Source organism: Nerophis ophidion, linkage group LG18, assembly GCF_033978795.1.
Source record: "Nerophis ophidion isolate RoL-2023_Sa linkage group LG18, RoL_Noph_v1.0, whole genome shotgun sequence".
NCBI classification, from domain to species: Eukaryota; Metazoa; Chordata; class Actinopteri; order Syngnathiformes; family Syngnathidae; genus Nerophis; species Nerophis ophidion.
Window position 1 is genome coordinate 23095574 of NC_084628.1, and position 19515 is coordinate 23115088.

At 42.7% G+C, this 19515-nt stretch overlaps 1 protein-coding gene across 1 annotated transcript; it reads left to right on the plus strand.

Moving 5' to 3' along the window:
• Positions 1 to 926: 926 nt before the first annotated feature.
• Positions 927 to 19121, plus strand: LOC133537370 (P2Y purinoceptor 14). Its single transcript, XM_061878388.1, has 2 exons — positions 927 to 1118; positions 15717 to 19121. Exon 2 carries the CDS (start codon positions 15719 to 15721, stop codon positions 16748 to 16750), a length of 1032 nt encoding a protein of 343 aa, XP_061734372.1. The 5' UTR covers positions 927 to 1118; positions 15717 to 15718; the 3' UTR covers positions 16751 to 19121.
• The last annotated feature ends 394 nt before the right edge of the window (positions 19122 to 19515 follow it).

The window sequence follows — 19515 nt, forward strand, 5'->3', positions numbered from 1 at the left end:
GCTTTTATACCCAATCATAGCACCCACCTGTTCCCAATTAGCCTGTTCACCTCTGGGATGCTCCAAAAAAGTGTTTGATGAGCATTCCTCAACTTTCTCAGTTTTTTTGCCACTAGTGCCAGCTTTTTTAAACATGTTGCAGGCATCAAATTCCAAATGAGCTAATATTAGCAAAAAATAAAGTTTTCCAGTTCGAAGGTAAGTATCTTGTCTTTGCAGTCTATTCAATTGAATATAAGTTGAAAAGGATTTGCAAATCATTGTATTCTGTTTTTATTTACCATTTACACAACGTGCCAACTTCACTGGTTTTGTACATATATGTGTTTGTATGCATATATGCGTGTGTATATATATATATATATATATATATATATATATATATATATATATATATATACATATATATATATATATATATATATATATATATATATATATATATACATAAATATATATATATATATGGCTTTGCTGGGTATCTATTTTACGGAGGACTGTAGTTAATCGTAGAGGTGGCACCCGATGATTTAAAAAAAATATTGATTTCCAATCAAAAATCAGTTTGAATGGTGAATCGATTCAGACTCCAATCCTTACTTCCAAGAATCGAATCAAATCGAAACGTGAGGTGTCCAAAGATCCACAGCCCTACTGGCTATCCCTCGCCAGTGACTTTGTTTTATGTTCTCCCCATTTTTGTGCTTGCGATCATTGCTTGCTTGATATCCCGTTTCTTGCAAATTGCCTGGATATTATTTTTTGTTTACACCACCTTGTTATGTGGTTGAAAGACTTGTTTCAACATCTCCCAGAGAGTAAATCATAACAAAGCTGACACAATTTTATCATTAAATAAATATAATTTTTGTTTTTATCTTCCTCTTTTTTTTCTTTTTTAACAGAATACAAAAAAATGAAAATGCGTCCCTTGGTGGAAAAAGTTTGGACACCCCTGACTTGGACACGACCCGGAAGAACGTTGCTGATGGAGAGAGAGAGAGAGAAAGAGAGAGCGAGGGGGGGAGACAGCATGGGAGGGCCATCATCAGACGGAGAGAGAAGTGCAACCACAAAGTCAGCAGCTCACAGCCAAGCTTTGGTCCGATGTTTGTGAGGTGAGTACTAAAATATGTTCATGATTTAATTCAACAACTATTATGGTGACAGAAACTTATATTACTTTTATTTCAGACTCATAATGTCTTATAGTAAAAGAGGAACTGCAGTTTTTTTTTGCCTAATCATTCGCAAATAAAAGAACACATGTTTTTCTTTTATATGCATTCCATGCATTCTAATGAGTAAAAAACGGCAATTAAGAATTGGATAAAGATGCAGTACAATATTCTACCCATAACATCCTCCAAAAAGCGGCAACAATACTCGACTTGCATGTCGTGACCTGAATATTAATCAAATAGTGTTATTATAAGCGCTAGCGCCGAGGAATTACTTTTAGCGGTGCCGCGATCACAGAGAGCTAACTCGCTCATGCATCTAGTACATACTGAGCTGCTGCATCGCCTCTGAGTTGGTGAAAGTTAATTCTAGATGACATATCCCGCCTCTCACCTGGATAGTAGAAGGTCGTGGACATAAACCGAGAAGTTGGTTAACTTTGACATCCAACTTCTCCTCGGAGATGGCGAGAAACAAAACGAAAGGATGCTCGTTTGCGGCAATTATTTTTTTTCAACCTTTTGTGAGGATTATAATTGATTCTTCATCCAGACAGGAAGATATAAATATCCAAGTGAGCGCAGACATTGTTCAGTAGATGATTGTAGTTTAAGTAGTATATTGTTTAGCACTTAGCAACACTGCTGCATCATGCTTAGTGTTTGTTGTTGACTAGAGACGTGCGATACCACTGATTTTCTTTCCGTTTCGATACAAGTAACTTTTTGGTTGGTATCCGCGATATCAGAATCGGAATCAGAATTAAGTATCAGAATCAAAAATACTATATTAATCCCCGAGGGGAAATTTAAATTTTCTGCACAATCCCATTCAAGAGCAGACAAACTTTACAGGGAGACAGAACAGGATTAAACATTACAGGGAGACAGAACAGGATCAAACAGTACAGGGAGACAAAACAGGATCAAACATTACAGGGAGACAGAACAGGATCAAACATTACAGGGAGACAGAACAGGATCAAACATTACAGGGAGACAGAACAGTATCAAACATTACAGGGAGACAGAACAGGATCAAACATTACAGGGAGACAGAACAGGATCAAACATTACAGGGAGACAAAACAGGATCAAACATTACAGGGAGACAGAACAGGATCAAACATTACAGGGAGACGGAACAGGATCAAACATTACAGGGAGACAGAACAGGATCAAACATTACAGGGAGACAAAACAGGATCAAACATTACAGGGAGACGGAACAGGATCAAACATTACAGGGAGACAGAACAGGATCAAACATTACAGGGAAACAGAACAGTATCAAACATTACAGGGAGACAGAACAGGATCAAACATTACAGGGAGACAGAACAGGATCAACCATTACAGGGAGAAAAAACAGTATCAAACATTACAGGGAGACAGAACAGGACCAAACATTACAGGGAGACAGAACAGGGTCAAACATTACAGGGAGACAGAACAGGATTAACCATTACAGGGAGAAAAAGAGGATCAAACATTACAGGGAAACAGAGCAGGATCAAACATTACAGGGAGACAGAACAGGATCAAACATTACAAAGACACAGAACAGGATCAAAAATTACAGGGAGACAGAACAGGATCAAACATTACAGGGAGACAGAACAGTATCAAACACTACAGGGAGACAGAACAGGATCAAACATTACAGGGAGACAGAACAGTATCAAACATTACAGGGAGACAGAACAGGATCAAACTTTACAGGGAGACAGAACAGGATCAAACATTACAGGGAGACAGAACAGGCTCAACCATTATAGGGAGAAAAAACAGCATCAAACATTACAGGGAGACAGAACAGGATCAAACATTACAGGGAGACAGAACAGTATCAAACACTACAGGAAGACAGAACAGGATCAAACATTACAGGGAGACAGAACAGTATCAAACACTACAGGGAGACAGAACAGGATCAAACATTACAGGGAGACAGAACAGGATCAAACTTTACAGGGAGACAGAACAGGATCAAACATTACAGGGAGACAGAACAGGCTAAACCATTACAGGGAGAAAAAACAGCATCAAACATTACAGGGAGACAGAACAGCATCAAACATTACAGGGAGACAGAACAGGATCAAACATTACAGGGAGACAGAACAGGATCAAACATTACAGGGAGACAGAACAGGATCAAACTTTACAGGAAGACAAAACAGGATCAAACATTACAGGGAGACAGAAAAGGATCAAACATTACAGGGAGACAGAACAGGATCAAACATTACAGGGAGACGGAACACGATCGCTGACAGGTCTGCCAATTTCGGCACCCCTTACAAAAAAGGTGAGATACAGGTAAACAATAGGGGGGTAAGAAAAAAAAAATCGGTCTAAGCCTGGGCCCCCGGAAAGAGGGGTTCAGACTGAGGTCAAGGGAAAATACAACTCATAGCCATAGCACACATCCCTCTTACATGTGTGTAAGAGGGAAACATCAAACATCAAAGAACACAAAGGACATTAAAGACATTGAAAGAGCAGAGCTGGTGCAACCAGCCACTTCAACATACAGCTATGAATAAAAAGTAAAAGCAACATATACACCAGGGGTCCCCAAACTTTTTCCTGTGAGGGCCACATAACTTTTCCATTCTCTGATCGGGGCCGCAGTCAGTTAGTAACATAAAAAGTGTGACGATCACAAGGGTGCCGACACGTAAACATTTCTTGTTTTGCCAAAGCCATACATAACTAAATATTAATAACCCTTTCTGGGTTCTTCAAAGAAAAAAAAAGTAAGGAATGATTGTCACACACACACTAGATGTGGTGAAATTTGTCCTCTGCATTTGACCCATCCCCTTGATCACCCCCTGGGAGGTGAGGGGAGCAGTGGGCAGCAGCGGTGCCACACCCAGGAAACATTTATGGTGATTTGACCCCCAATTCCAACCCTTGATGCTGAGTGCCAAGCAGGGAGGCAATGGGTCCCATTTTTATAGTGTTTGGTATGACTCGGCCGGGGTTTGACATCACAACCTACCGATCTCAGGGCGGACCACGAGGCCACTGAATAGGTTATGAAATAAATTATAACCAAATAACCCCCTCTGGGTTCTTCATAGAAAAATAAAGGCAGGAAATATATCATAACACTATTTATGAAATAAATAATAACCAAATAACCCTCTCTGGGTTCTTCATAGAAAAAAAGGTCCATGGAACATCAACTTTTTGTTGTGCCATGCACAATCTTAAAAGGTAAAAGTTCAGCTTATTTGTCAGAGCAGAATCTCTTAATTAAATTACTCATATGGGTTATTGTGTTCCTTCCTTATAATCGTTTTTTAGATTCCAGTAGGCTTGTAGACACCACTGTTTGCAGCTCTCTCATCAACTTCCCTGTAAAAACCACAAAGCAAGCAGGCCAAGAAACCAAACTAAGTGATACATTTTACTACCAGTATGGCTGTTGAGATGGACTTTATCCCAGTTGATTTTATTATGATTAAATTTGATTGTACTCAGAATGACTCATTCAAGTAACAAAAGTGAGCTTACCTATGTATGTTCATCAGTGTGAACTGTGGGCTTGCATCTGGCTGGTGAGAAGTTGAAAGTCAGGTTCCATTCTAGTCACAGCCAGTCTCAAACACTGATGCAGCTCTTCATCTGTCAATCTTGATCTCATCTGAGTTTTCTGGAGTTTCATATGTGAAAAAAGGTTTTCTCACAGATACACATGCTGCCCAAAAATGTGGACAGCTTCATTGCGTGTTTTTTTTATGTTAGGGTATGTCTCGTTTGGGAGGGAGGCATATAAGTCAACGAGAATGTTGGGCTTGAATGCGTCTTTCAGACCATCACAGTTCTGTAACTCGGCCAACTCAAACTGATAAGAAGGCTGGGCTTCATCGATGTCGGCAGCAAAGGGGTTCTGGAAGAGACAGATTTCTTTTGCATTAACATGTTGTTGCTGGAATCGCACAGCAAACTGCGCCTAAAGCATTTTCAGTGCTTTCACACACTTTTCAGCCGGGAACGGGACCGCTGGGTACTCTGCACAGAGTTTTTGGGTAGCAGGGAGATGATTGAAATGCTGCTTTTTCACTTGTTCCAAAAGCAGCATTAGTTTCACCTCAAATGCTTTTATGTGAGAATACTTGTCGCAAATGCATTTCCCGTGGCCTTGTAGCTGCAAGTTTAGATTGTTCAGCATTTCTGTCACGTCTGTTAAAAATGCGAGGTGCCATTTTCATTCTGGGTCGATCAGCTCTGGGACCGTTTGATCTTTTGAATGAAGAAATTTGTTAATTTCGGGTAGCATCTCGTAAAAACGCCTAGAAGCTCTGCCCCGGCTTAACCATCGTACATCTGTGTTCAGACAGAAATTATTGGAACTGCCTGTGTTTAACTCCCTTTGCTCTGCGGAAGTTTATGCATGAGACCACAACCTTCATGACAGAATCCCACTTCAGCACTTTGCAGCACAGTGCCTGCTGGTGAATTAGGCAGTGGAATTGTAGCGGGGCGGTGAGACCCCGTTCTTCCATCTCCCGGTTTATGTGTCCTATTAGACCCGGAGATGCGCCCGCCATTATAGGAGCCCCGTCAGTCGTGATGCTGGCAAGTTTTGACCAGTCCAGGGCTAACTCTTCCATGGTTTGGCATACTTTGCTGAAAATATCCTCCCCCATCGTAGTACCTTTGAGACTTTGAAGGGCTGCTAGCTCCTCGCACATCTCAAAGTTTGCGCTCACTCCACGCTGCGCTGTGTCCCGCACGTCTGTGTTCTCATCCAATGCTAATGAAAAAAAGTCAAATTCTTTAGTTTTCTGCTGCAGCTGGTGATTGTACTCGCCGACAGACTCACGGCATTTAAGACATCTTTCTTCTCGGGACACACCTCCTCCGCAACAGCATTCAAACATTTCTTGACAAACTCTCCATCATTGAAAGGTTTACCCTTGCTTGCTATGAGTTGAACAACCTTAAAGCTGGCCCGAACAGAGGGCTGGTTCAGTTGAGCTTGGCGTACAAATGTACTCTGCTGAGCTAACAGTCCACTTTTTAGTTTTAAGAGTTTGTCTGCTCGCATTTGGCCTTGCAAGCTATCATACTCGTCTTTATGACGGGATTCATAGTGTCTTCGCAGATTGTATTATTTGAATACCGACACTGCCTCTTGACAGATGTGACAAAACACCTTTTCTTTGCATTGAATAAAAAAATAATCGTTTGTGCACCGCAGGTTAAAGACCCTGCATTCTGAATCAATTTTTCTCTTACCTAACCTTTTCGCCATTATTCCGTCCAGGGGCTAGCCAGGATTTGCATCGCCAAAAAATAATAAATAATGGTCTATGGTATTGTTCAGGGGGCCGGGCCAAATGTGGAGGCGGGCCTGTGTGCCTGTATATGAATTTGTGCATGTGTAACCTAATTCACGTGTGTGTGTACTAATATGTGTGTCTGTATGTCAATATGAGCATGTTTAGTCCAAATCCCGTGTGTGTGTACTAATGTGAGTGCCTTTATATCAATCTGTGCATGTGTAATTCAATTAATGTGTGTGTACTAATGTGTGTGTCTGTATATCAATCCGTGCGTGTGTAATCCAACTCATGTGTGTGCGTACGAATGTGTGAGTCTGTATCTCAATTTCTGCGTGTGCAATCCAATTTACATGTGTGTGTACTAATGTGTGTGTAATTATATCAATCTGTGAGTGTAATCCAACTCATATGTATGTGTGTTTGTACAAATTAGTGTGTCGGTATATCAATTTGTGCGTGTGTAATCCAATTCACGTGTGTGTGTACTAATGTGTGTGTCTGTATATCAATCTATGTGTGTAATCCAACTCATGTGTATGTATGTGTAAACAAATGTGTGTGTCTGTATATCAATTTGTGCGCGTGAAATCCAACTCACGTGTGTCTGTACGAATGTGTGTGTCTGTATCTCAATTTGTGCTGGTATAATCCAATTTACATGTGTGTGTACGAAAGTGTGTGTCTGTATATCAATCTGTGTGTGTGTAGTAGTCCAACTCACGTGTATGTGTGTGTGTACGAATGTGTGTGTCTGTACATCAATTTGTGCGTGTGTAATCCAACTCACGTGTGTGTACTAATGTGTGTGTCTGTTTATCAATATGTGTGTGTGTGTACGAATGTGTGTGTCTGTATATCAGTTTGTGCGTGTGTAATCCAACTCAGGTGTGTGTGTACTAATGTGTGTGTTTGTATATCAATTTGTGCGTGTGTAATCCAACTCGCGTGTGTGCGTACGAATGTGTGTCTGTATCTTTGTTTGTGCGAGTGTAATCTAATTTACATGTGTGTACGAATGTGTGTGTCTGTATATCAATCTGTGTGTGTGTGTAATCCAGTTCACGTGTATGTGTACTACTGTGTGTGCCTATATATCAATCTGTGTGTGTGTGTAATCCAGTTCACGTGTGTGTGTGTGTATATGAATGTGTGTGTCTGTATATCAATCTGTGCGTGTGTAATCCAACTCACGTGCATGTGTACTAATATTTGTGTCTGTTTATCAATCTTTGCATGTGTAGAATTTCATTAACGTCTGTGTACTAATGTGTGTGCCTGTATATGAATGTGTGCATGCGTAATCCAATTCACGTATGTGTGTACTAATGTATGTGTCTGTATGTCAATATGAGCGTGTGTAGTCCAAATCACATGTGTGTGTACTAATGTGTGTGCCTGTATAGCAATCTGTGCGTGTGTAATTCAATTCATGTGTGTGTGTACTAATGAGTGTGTCTGTATATCAATCTGTGTGTGTGTAATCCGACTCACGTGTGTGTGTGTACTAATGTGTGTTTCTGTTAATCAATTTGTGCGTGTGTAATCCAACTCTTGTGTGTGCGTACAGATGTGTGGGTCTGTATCTCAATTTCTGCATGTGCAGTCCAATTTACATGTGTGTATACTAATGTGTGTGTCTGTATATTTGTGGATTACATCGGACGGTCTACCCCGCAGTTTTGAGGACCAATCATAGACAATTTAGGGTGAAAAGCAAATTTTATTTTCACCCGCATACAAAATCATTCTAACTTGAATTGTTTCCCTGGCTTCGAGACTCTCCCGAAGGACAGCGCAACGAAGACACAACAAACTCCCTTCTTGTCTTTCATGGACACACACCATTTGTTGTTGACTTTGGACAAGCGACTTCAATACATCAAGGCCGCGTAACAGAGACACACTGCGGGCTTACACACACACACACACACACACACACACACACACACACACACACACACACACACACACACACACACACACACACACACACACACACACACACACATGCACACACACACACACACACACACACACACACACACACACACACACACACCACAAAATAATACGCCACACATACACACCCCACCACCCCAACCCTCGACGCAAATCCTATAGGGGTGATGAATGGATGGTCAGCGCCTGAGAGCTGCGGCCCACCACCATGACCTTGAACTACATTCCCTCTGTTGGTAGATATCTCGAGATGTATGTTGTAATATGTATATGTGCTTTGCTATGGAGGTTTTTTCCTTGGACTCAGTCTGGACCCCTCCTGATCGTCAAGCCTTAGACTGATATTTCCCCCCCTCTCCCAATGTCACCCTTTTCTCACCTTTTTAAGGAGTGCCGTAAGTGGCTGGTCCGTTGGCGGTCTCGTCTTTTCCCCTCCTGTAACGTGTGTCTGCTCTTAGCGGGACTGTGCCGAAAATGAAATTTCGTTGTACTTGTGCAAGGACAATAAAGATCTATCCTATCCTATCCTATCCTATCCTATCCTATCCTATCCTATATGTAATCCAACTCACGTGTATGTGTGTGTTTGAATGTGTGTGTCTGTATATCAATATGTGCATGTGTAATCCAACTCGTGTGTGTACTAATGTGTGTGTCTGTATATCAATTTGTGTGTGTAATCCAAATCACGTGTATCTGTGTGTGAACAAATGTGTGTGTGTGTTTATCAATTTGGGCGTGTGTAATCAACTCACGTGTTTGTGTACTAATGTGTGTGCCTATATATCAATCTGTGTGTGTGTGTTATCCAGTTCACGTGTTTGTGGTGATGAATGTGTGTCTGTATATCAATCTGTGTGTGTGTAATCCAACTCATGTGTATGTGTACTAATGTTTGTGTCTGTTTATCAATCTTTGCATGTGTATAATTTAATTAACATCTGTGTACTAATGTGTGTGCCTGTATATGAATGTGTGCATGTGTAATCCAATTCACGTGTGTGTACTAAAATGTGTCTGTATGTCAATATGAGTGTGTGTAGTCCAAATCACGAGTGTGTGTACTAATGTGTGTGCCTTTATTTCAATCTGTGCATGTGTAATTCAATTCATGTGTGTGTACTAATGTGTGTGTCTGTATATCATTCTGTGCGTGTGTAATCCAACTCATGTGTGTGCGTACGAATGTGTGTCTGTATATCAATTTCTGCGTTTGCAATCCAATTTACATGTGTGTGTACTAATGTGTGTGTAATTATATCAATCTGTGTGTGTAATCCAACTCACATGTATGTGTGTTTGTATGAATTAGTGTGTCTGTATATCAATTTGTGCGTGTGTAATCCAATTCACGTGTGTGTACTAATGTGTGTGTCTGTATATCAAGCTGCGTGTGTAATCCAACTCACGTGTATGTATGTGTAAACAAATATGTGTGTCTGTATATCAATTTGTGTGCGTGTAATCCAACTCACGTGTGTGCGTACGAATGTGTGTGTCTGTATCTCAATTTGTGTGTGTGTAATCCATTTTACATGTGTGTGTACAAATGTGTGTGTCTATATATCAATCTGTGTGTGTGTACAAATGTGTGTCTGTATATCAATTTGTGCGTGTGTAATACAACTCTTGTGTGTGTACTAATGTGTGTGTCTGTATATCAATTTGTGCGTGTGTAATCCAACTCACGTGTGTGTGAACTAATGTGTGTGCCTATACATCAAAATGTGCACGTGTAATCCAATTCACGTGTGTGTGTATGTGAATGTGTGTGTCTGTATATCAATCTGTGCGTGTGTGTAATCCAACTCACGTGTATGTGTGTGAACGAATGTTTGTGTCTGTATATCAATTTGTGCGTGTGTGATCCAACTCACGTGCGTGCGTATGAACGTGTCTGTATCTCAATTTGTGCGTGTGTAATCCAATTTACATGTGTGAGTACGAATGTGTGTGTCTTTATATCAATCTATGTGTATGTAATCCAACTCACATGTATGTGTCTGTGTACGAATGTGTGTGTCTGCATATCAAAAGCCATCCATTACACACAGATGGAGATACAAACACACATATTAGTACACACGCATGTCAGTTGGATTACACACACACACTGATTGATATACAGACACACACATTAGTATACATAAATATTAAATGGATTACACACACACATTATTTACACACACACGTGAATAAGAACACACACGCACACACACACACACGTACACACACCCACACACACACACACACACACACAGAAGGAGTGACGTGTTTACAAACAATTTTGCTGCAATAACACTCCCACAGAAGGACTGTGTCACAAAGAGTGTGTCTCACATCCTTCTCTCACCTAACATCTGCAAAGGTGTCCCAGCTGTCCTGCTCCGTGGCACTTTTGTGACCAAGTCCTCGGTCTGAGGTATAAGAAGTCACTTTTGGCTGGATTGGTGTTTTCGTCGGGTCAGGAAGCAGCAAAAAAAAAGAAGGCATTTGAAGCAGAGACAGAGAAGGTGTGGACATGTGGAACGTCCCTGTTGGGGCAGCTGTGAAGAATTCCAAAATAGACCACATAAGAAGACGACATCCCATAATTGCTGTTTGTTTATTATGTGCAGTAGTCACTTGGCAGCAGGACAATCACCCCGACTGTCCCCCCTCCCTCCCCGGGGGTGGGGGGTGGGGGGTCATGTTTGTCCACCTGTGGACGAGGGCAGCAGGAAGTGTGTGTTTGACGGCCATGACAAAGACCACCTGTGCACCTTTGCTCCCAACTCTTGGCTGGCTGCAAGTTCCAGGAAGAAGGACACGTGTCACATTTCGCGCCCAACATCAGGGGTCTTCAACCTTTTCCAGGCCAAGGACCCCCAATGTGATGGAGAGATGCCGATGAGGCCCCTACTTATATCGCCTGTCTAAAACGATCTTTTAAATGAAACTAAATGCACTTTGTAGGGTTGTGTACATAATAATAACATTCCGTCTCATTCCCATTCCACTACTTTTATTCACATTCGATTCTTGATTCAAACCCATTCTCCCAATATTTTGTTTGGTTGATGAATCCAAATGAAACTTTTTCCGAGCAGGTAACAAAAGATCTTCTTGGCTGCTGATGTGTGACGTGTACACGCAGCAAGTACGCGTGGAGATGGCTTAAAAATTAATTTTTTAAAATCGATTCTTCATTATTACGATTTAGTGCTCTCACATGGTTGGTGTGTTTCTAATTTGGACATTTGTTACGCTCATATGCCGATCCTGTTTGAGTGTCCGGTTAAACTGTGCGCTCCGCTTTAACGCTCTCGCATGTTTGATTCTTCGTCTCCTGCTCTCTTCTCCTCCAGTTTTCTGACTCTCTGTGATGAAAACTCTGCAGCCTCCGTGTGTTTGAATACTGAAGAGTAGGTTTCTGGGTTGAACTCTATTTGTTTACAAACACTGGACATGATCGCTCCTTTGAAGTGCCGACGCGCCAAACCTACGCCTGAGCCCTGGTTGAATGACGTCACTCGTGCAGCCAGGCGCGAATGTAGGAGAGCAGAGAGAAAAATGGAAAAAAGACAGGCTGCATGTGTCTTTTGCCATTTTTTTGAGAGCCTGTTGTCCTTTCAGATGACTGTAAAAGCAGAGATGAATACATCTATCTATCAGACTACAGCTTCTAACTGTAACAACCCCAGGACTCTGTTCAAAACCATGAACACTGTCATTGATGCTACCAAATCTGTTGGTTTTGATGCTTCTTCTGAAATCTGTTAACATTTTCTCCACTATTTCTCTGACAAAATTGTGTCAACTACAGCTAGTTTATCTCAGCCTTCCTGTGACCCTTCTAGTCCTCTGCACTTATCTTCCGTTTTCCATCAGTTTAAACCGATGTTCTTTCTAAAGAACACAATTAGTCATATGAAGCCCTCTGGTTCTCCTGCAGATGCCCTCCCACCTTGCCTGTTTAAGGAGGTACTTGCTGCTATTGGATCAGGTGTCCTTAACATTAGCAATAGTAACCTCTCTGTGGAACAGTACCATCTGAGTTTAAACATGCAGTGGTATGACCTTTACTTAAAAAAACCAAGCCTCGATCCCTCTCTCCTCTCTAATTTCAGACCTATCTCTAATCTTCCATTCATTTCCAAAATATTAGAGAAGGTTGTATACAGTCAGTTGTTGCCCATTTTAGAGGATAATGGTATTACTTGAGCTGTACCACTACGGTTTCAAAGCCCTCCACAGCACAGAGTCAGAACTTCTAAAAGTATCTAACGATATCCGATTCCCGTAAATGTGTTGTCCTGGTGCTTTTAGATCTGTATGCTGCGTTCGACATCATCGACCATGCTACCATAATCACTCGTCTTGAGAACAGTGTGGGCATTAAGGGCACCGCCTTCAACTGGTTCCGGTCGTACCTGACTGACAGGAGTTGTAGTGTAAAAATAGACAGCTTTGCGTCTTCCACAGCTCCTCTTCCACACGGCGTCAATCAATGTCCCTCTTTTTTTGCGCTTTACCTTCTCCCCCTTTGTTCTTTTTTCAGGAAGCACGGTATTGCATTTAATTTTTATGCCGATGACGGCCAGATGTACTTTCCCATGGCACAAAACAACACGGTCCAACGTTTAATTGAGTGCCTGCACGACATCAAAGCCTGGCTTTCAGTTAACTTCCTGAGCCTAAATGAAAACGAGACAGAAGTTATGTTGTTTCGCTCCAAGTCGCTCTCCCGCCCCCAACGTTGACCTCGGCACTCGGTCCCCGTATCTCAGCGACTGTGTCACAAACCTGGGGGTAAAGTTTGACTCAGATTTTAAGTTCGAAAAACAAATCAGCAGCGTCGTTCAAAAAAGCTTTTATCAATTACGCCAAATAGCGAAAGTGAAACCGTTTTCGTCAGGACATGATCTTGAGAAATGAATCCACGCCTTTTATCTCGACTCGTCTTGACTACTGGAACGCCCTGTGTACGTAGGCATCAGCCAGACCTCCCTCCCTCGTCCGCCTGCAGCTTGTGCAGAACTCTGCTGCTCGTCTGCTAACACAGACCCGGAGGCCTGAGCACATCACCCCTCTACTAGCGTCCATTCACTGGCTCCCTGTGCGCTACCGAATCAACTTTAAACTTCTTCTATTTGTTTTCAAATGTCTAGACAACCTCGCTCACACATACCTCTCCGACCTCCTTCAGCCTTACTGCCCCCCCGATCCCTAAGATCAGCCGATCAGCTGCTGATGACGGTCCCTGACACAAGGTGGAAGCTTAGAGGTGACAGAGCTTTCGCCGCCGCTGCTCCCAAGCTCTGGAACGACTTACCTTTGAGTGTTAGACAGGCCTACTCCCTTCCTGTTTTTTAATTTTATTCACTGGCCTTTAACACTGTGATCTCCATCATACAATGGCATCCCATAATTCACCTGCTATGAACCTGTTTCTCAGTTTTTTTTTGTATCTCTTTTGTGTATGTTCTTTTTCTTATCGTGTTGTGTTGTGTTTTCTCGTTTTTCTTTTGTTATCTTTTAACCTGCCTATTATACAGCACTTTGGCTACCTTTGTGGTAAATTTTAAATGTGCTTTATAAATAAATTTAATTTGATTTGATTAATAAGTAGGAATAAGAATCGTGATTTGGATGCGAGTCGGTTTTCACCTTGCGATTGTGAAATACTATAGTCTTGTTAATCGCAAATTGGTAACTAGCGCAAAAATCTCCAGCCAATAACTATAGTGATAATTGTTAGCTTGCAACCAGCGCGCTAAAAGCTACCTGGCAACTTGCACCATAATTGTTAGTTGGCAACAAGTGCGATAATTGCTAACTAGCAACTAGTGCGATAGTTGCTAGCTGCTAACTGGCTTGCTAATAGTTGTTTTGCAAATAGCGCACTAATTGCTAGTTTGCAACTCACCCGATAATTTTCACAGTAACTAGGGTACTAATTGCTACCTAGCAACTAGCGCAATAATTGCTAGCTGCCAACGGGCTCACCAAGTGCTATCTTGCAGATAGCGCACTAATTGCTATTTTGCAACTCATATGATAATTGGTCACAGCAACTAGGGCTGATTGCTATCTGGCAACCAGTGTGATGATTGATAGCTGGCAGCAAGTGTGCTAATTGCTAACTGACAATTAGCATGCTAATTGCTACTTGGCAACTAGTGTGATGATTGCTCGCTGGCAACTTGTGCCAAAATTGTTAATTGGCAACTGGTGCGATACTTGCTACCTAGCAACTACCGCGGTAATTGCTAGCTGACAGCTGGGTCGCTAAGTGTTGCCTTGCAAATTGCACACTAATTACTAGTTTGCAACTCACACAACTTTTTTCACAGCAACAAGGGTGCTGATTGCTGGCTAGCAACTAGTGCGATGATTGCCAGCTGCCAACTGGCTCGCCAATTGCTATCTTGCAGATAGCGCACTGATTGCTAATTTGAAACTCACACGATAATTGGTCACAGCAACTAGGGCTACTTGCTATCTGGCAACCGGTGTGATGATTGCTAGCTGGACACAAGAGTGTTAATTGCTAGCTGAAAATTAGCATGCTAATTAGTACTTGGCAACTAGCATGATTATTACTAGCTGGCAACAAGTGCGATAATTCCTTGCTGACAACTAGTGCAATAATTATTAGCTGGCAACCAGAGTGCTAATCGCTACCTGGCAACTAGCATGATGAACGCTATCTGGCAAGTAGTACCATAATTGCCAGCTAGCAACCTGCACATTAATCGCTACCTGGCAACTAGCACAATTATCGCTAGCTGGCAAATAACACAATAATTGATAGCTGGCAACTAGCACAACAATTGCTCGCTGGCAACTACCGCCATAACCACTAGCTGACAGGTAGCGTGATAATTGCTAACTGGAAAGTTGCAACTAGCCCGATAATCGCTAGCTACCAATTAACACTATTATTGCTAGCTGGCAACCAGAACCATAATCTTTGGCTGGCAACAGGCACCATAATTAATAGTCGGTGACTCGCGCAATAATCGCTAGCTAGGGACTAGTGTAATAATCGCTAGCTAGGGACAAGCGTAATAATCACTAGCTGGGGAGTAGCATGATATTCACTAGCTATCCTAAATGCTAAATTGAATATAGTAATCTAAAATAATATTAAACAATATATACTCCCTCCTTGTAGTACCCCTGAGAAACTCCTAGGGGTCTTGGACCCTTGTTTAAGACCTCTGCGCTACGTTTAATTGATAGATTTGACTTGTTGAGAAGTTTTCACTCTCCACTTTCCACTTCTCAGGGATGGACGGCATCAACTCCACCCGCCTTCCCGCCAACCAGTCCGACTTCGGCAGCGTCTTCACCCATCAGGTGCTCCCCTCGCTCTATTTCGTCATCTTCCTGGTGGGCGTGCCCCTCAATGGCGTGGCCGCCTGGATCTTCTTCCGAGTTCCCAACGACTCGGCTCTGGTGGTCTACCTGAAGAACATGGCGGTGGCCGACCTGCTCATGCTGGCCACCTTCCCTTTCAGGGGGGCGGTGGAGCTTGGGCTGGGCGGGCGGCGCCTGCAGGAGGCGTCGTGCCGCTACACCTCGGTGCTCTTCTACTCGTCCATGTATGTGTGCATCCTCTTCATGGGCCTCATCAGCCTGGAGCGCTATGTCAAAATCGTGCGACGCAACTGGCCAGCACTCCTGCAACAGAGTGTGGGCGTGGCCAGGGTGGTGGCGCTGCTCAGCTGGAGCCTCCTCCTCTTCCTCTGCGTGCTCCCCAACGCCTTGCTGACCAGCCAGCCGGGCGACGAGGAGAGCTCTTGGAACTGCATGCTGTTGAAGAGCCCCCTGGGGATGGAGTGGCACCAGGCGTCCACCCACTTCAGTGTGGTGCTCTTCTGGCTCACCCTGTTGGTTCTGGCTTTCTGTTACGCCTCCATCGCCCGGCGCCTGCGCCAGTCGTACCGCAGAGTGCGCCGCGACAGCACCGACGTGCGCCGCAAGTCCAACCGCAGCATCTTGTGCCTCCTGGCCGTCTTTTTTGTGTGCTTCGTGCCTTACCACGTCTGCCGCGTGCCCTACACGCTCAGCCAGATGCCGGACTCGGGCTTCAACCGGGCCTCGCGCTTTTGGCTCTTCAACCTCAAGGAGGGAACGCTCTTCCTGTCCGCCCTCAACGTCTGCCTCGACCCCGTCATCTACTTCCTCATGTGCCAAACGTTCCGAGAGTCGCTCCTCAGAAAGCTGTCGGCGAGACAGAGGCTCGTGTCCATCACCACAACCCCCATCCTGGACACCGTGCCGGGGGGGACACGTGGTACAGGAGCAGGTGTGCATTAGAGGGAACGAGGACGCTTGAGTCAAGGCCAAGCAGGGTGGTTTGCTGACCCAAAGAGGAGGTGGAGCAGCGACACCAGTCTGCTGACAGAGTCACGCTCGTCTTGTCATAAAGAAGCCACTTGGTTTGCCCGCGGCTTGCTTGCATGAAAGCAGCAGGCACAAGACATTGAAAAAACGTTGAGAACTTGTTAATGTTAGGTTCTGACGTTGATTTGTCCATTGAAATTTGGTCATTTCCCAACCAGTATTTTACAACTCAAACTTAATGTGGAAACAACATGCTTTTTGACGAAGTTTAATTAATGTTGGGTTCTGATGTTGATTACTCCATTCAAATTTTAGTGAGTTTCTAACCAATATTCTACAACACAAATACAATTTTGAAACAACGTACTTTTTGACAATGTTTAATCAATGCCCTGTTATGATGTTGATTTAACCATTAAAATGTTGGTCATTTCCCAACCAATATTCTAAAACACAAATACAACATTGAAACAACATGCTTTTTGATGACGTTTAATCAATGTTGGGTTCTGACGTTGATTTGACCATTGAAATTTGGTTATTTTCCAACCAATATTTTACAACTCGAGCCTAATGTTGAAATTACATTGTTTTTAACGACGTTTAATCAATGTTGGTTTCTGACGTTGATTTGACCATTGAAATTCTGGTCAGTTTCTAACCAATATTCTACAACACAAATACAACGTTGAAACAACATGCTTTTTGACGAGGTTTAATCAATGTTGGGTTCTGGCGTTGATTTGACCATTGAAATTTGGTAATTTTCCAACCGATATTTTACAACTCGAACCTAACATTGAAACAACATGCTTTTTTTGACGTTTAATCAATGTCGGGTTCTGATGTTAATTTGACCATTGAAATTTGGTTATTTCCCAAACAATATCTTACAACTCAAACCTAATGTTGAAATTACATCGTTTTTGACGACGTTTAATCAATGTTGGGTTCTGACTTTGATTTGACCATTGAAATTTTGGTCAGTTTCTAACCAATATTCTACAACACAAATACAACATTGAAACAACATGCTTTTTGACGATGTTTAATTAATGTTGGGTTCTTACGTTGATTTGACCATTGAAATTTGGTAATTTTCCAACCAATATTTTACGACACAAAGGTAACGTTGAAACAACATGCTTTTTGACAATGTTTAATTAATGTTAGGTTCTGACGTTGATTTGACCATTTAAATTTGGTCATTTCCCAACCAGTATTTTACAACTCAAACCTAATGTTGAAATGACATGCTTTTTGACGACGTTTAATTAATGTTGGGTTGCGACGTTGATTTGACCATTGAAATTTTGGTCAGTTTCCAACCAATATTCTACAACACAAATGCAATTTTAAAACCACATACTTTTTGTCAATGTTTAATCAATACCCTGTTGTGATGTTGATTTGATCATTTAAATGTTGGTCATTTCCCAAACAATATTCTACAACACAAATACAACGTTGAAACAACATGCTTTTTGACGACATTTAATCAATGTTGGGCTCTGACATTGATTTGACCATTGAAATTTGGTAATTTTCCAACCAATATTTTACGATTGGAATGTAACATTGAAACAACAGGCTTTCTAGCGACGTTTAATCAATGTCATGTTGTGACGTTGATTTGACCATTGAACTTTGGTTATTTCCCAACCAATATTTTGCAACTCAGACCTAATGTTGAAACAACATGCTTTTTGACGACGTTTATTCAATGTCATGTTCTGACATTGAATTTTGGTAATTTTCCAACCAAAATTTTACAACACAAATACAACGTTAAAACAACATGCTTTTTTGATGACGTTTAATCAATGTTGGGTTCTGACGTTGATTTGACCATTGAAATTTGAAAAAAAAAGCATTAACATTTGTATAAAATAATTTCATAACAACGGATGGATATAAACTTGATCTACAGATTTAGGCGTTGAAAAAAATAAATAAATAAATGTATGGCTTATTTTGAACTCTTCCGAGTCCCCTGGACCAAAGTTGACGGGGGGCCTAAAATCCATCCATCCATCTTCTTACGCTTAGCCGAGGTCGGGTCACGGGGGCAGCAGCCTAAGCAGGGAAGCCCAGACTTCCCTCTCCCCAGCCAATTCGTCCAGCTCTTCCCGGGGGATCCCGAGGCGCTACCAGGCCAGCCGGGAGACATAGTCTTCCCAACGTGTCCTGGGTCTTCCCCGTGGCCTCCTACTGGTTGGATGTGCCCTAAACACCTCCCTAGGGAGGCGTTCGGGTGGCATCCTGACCAGATGCCCGAGCCACCTCATCTGGCTCCTCTCGATGTGGAGGAGCAGCGGCTTTACTTTGAGCTCCTCCCGGATAGCAGAGCTTCTCACCCTATCTCTAAGGGAGAGCCCCGCCACCCGGCGGAGGAAACTCATTTTGGCCGCTTGTACCCGTGATCTAATCCTTTCAGTCATGACCCAAAGCTCATGACCATAGGTGAGGATGGGAACGTAGATCGACTGGTAAATTGAGAGCTTTGCCTTCCGGTTCAGCTCCTTCTTCACCACAACGGATCGGTACAACGTCCGCATTACTGAAGACGCCGCACCGATCCGCCTGTCGATCTCGCGATCCACTCTTCCCTCACTCGTGAACAAGACTCCTAGGTACTTGTGTAGCCGAGGATCGGACCGCCAAGTGCTCTGCCTCCGGCTTCCGCCCAGCTCACAATGCACCCGACCTCTATGGCCCCTGCTATGAGTGGTGAGCCC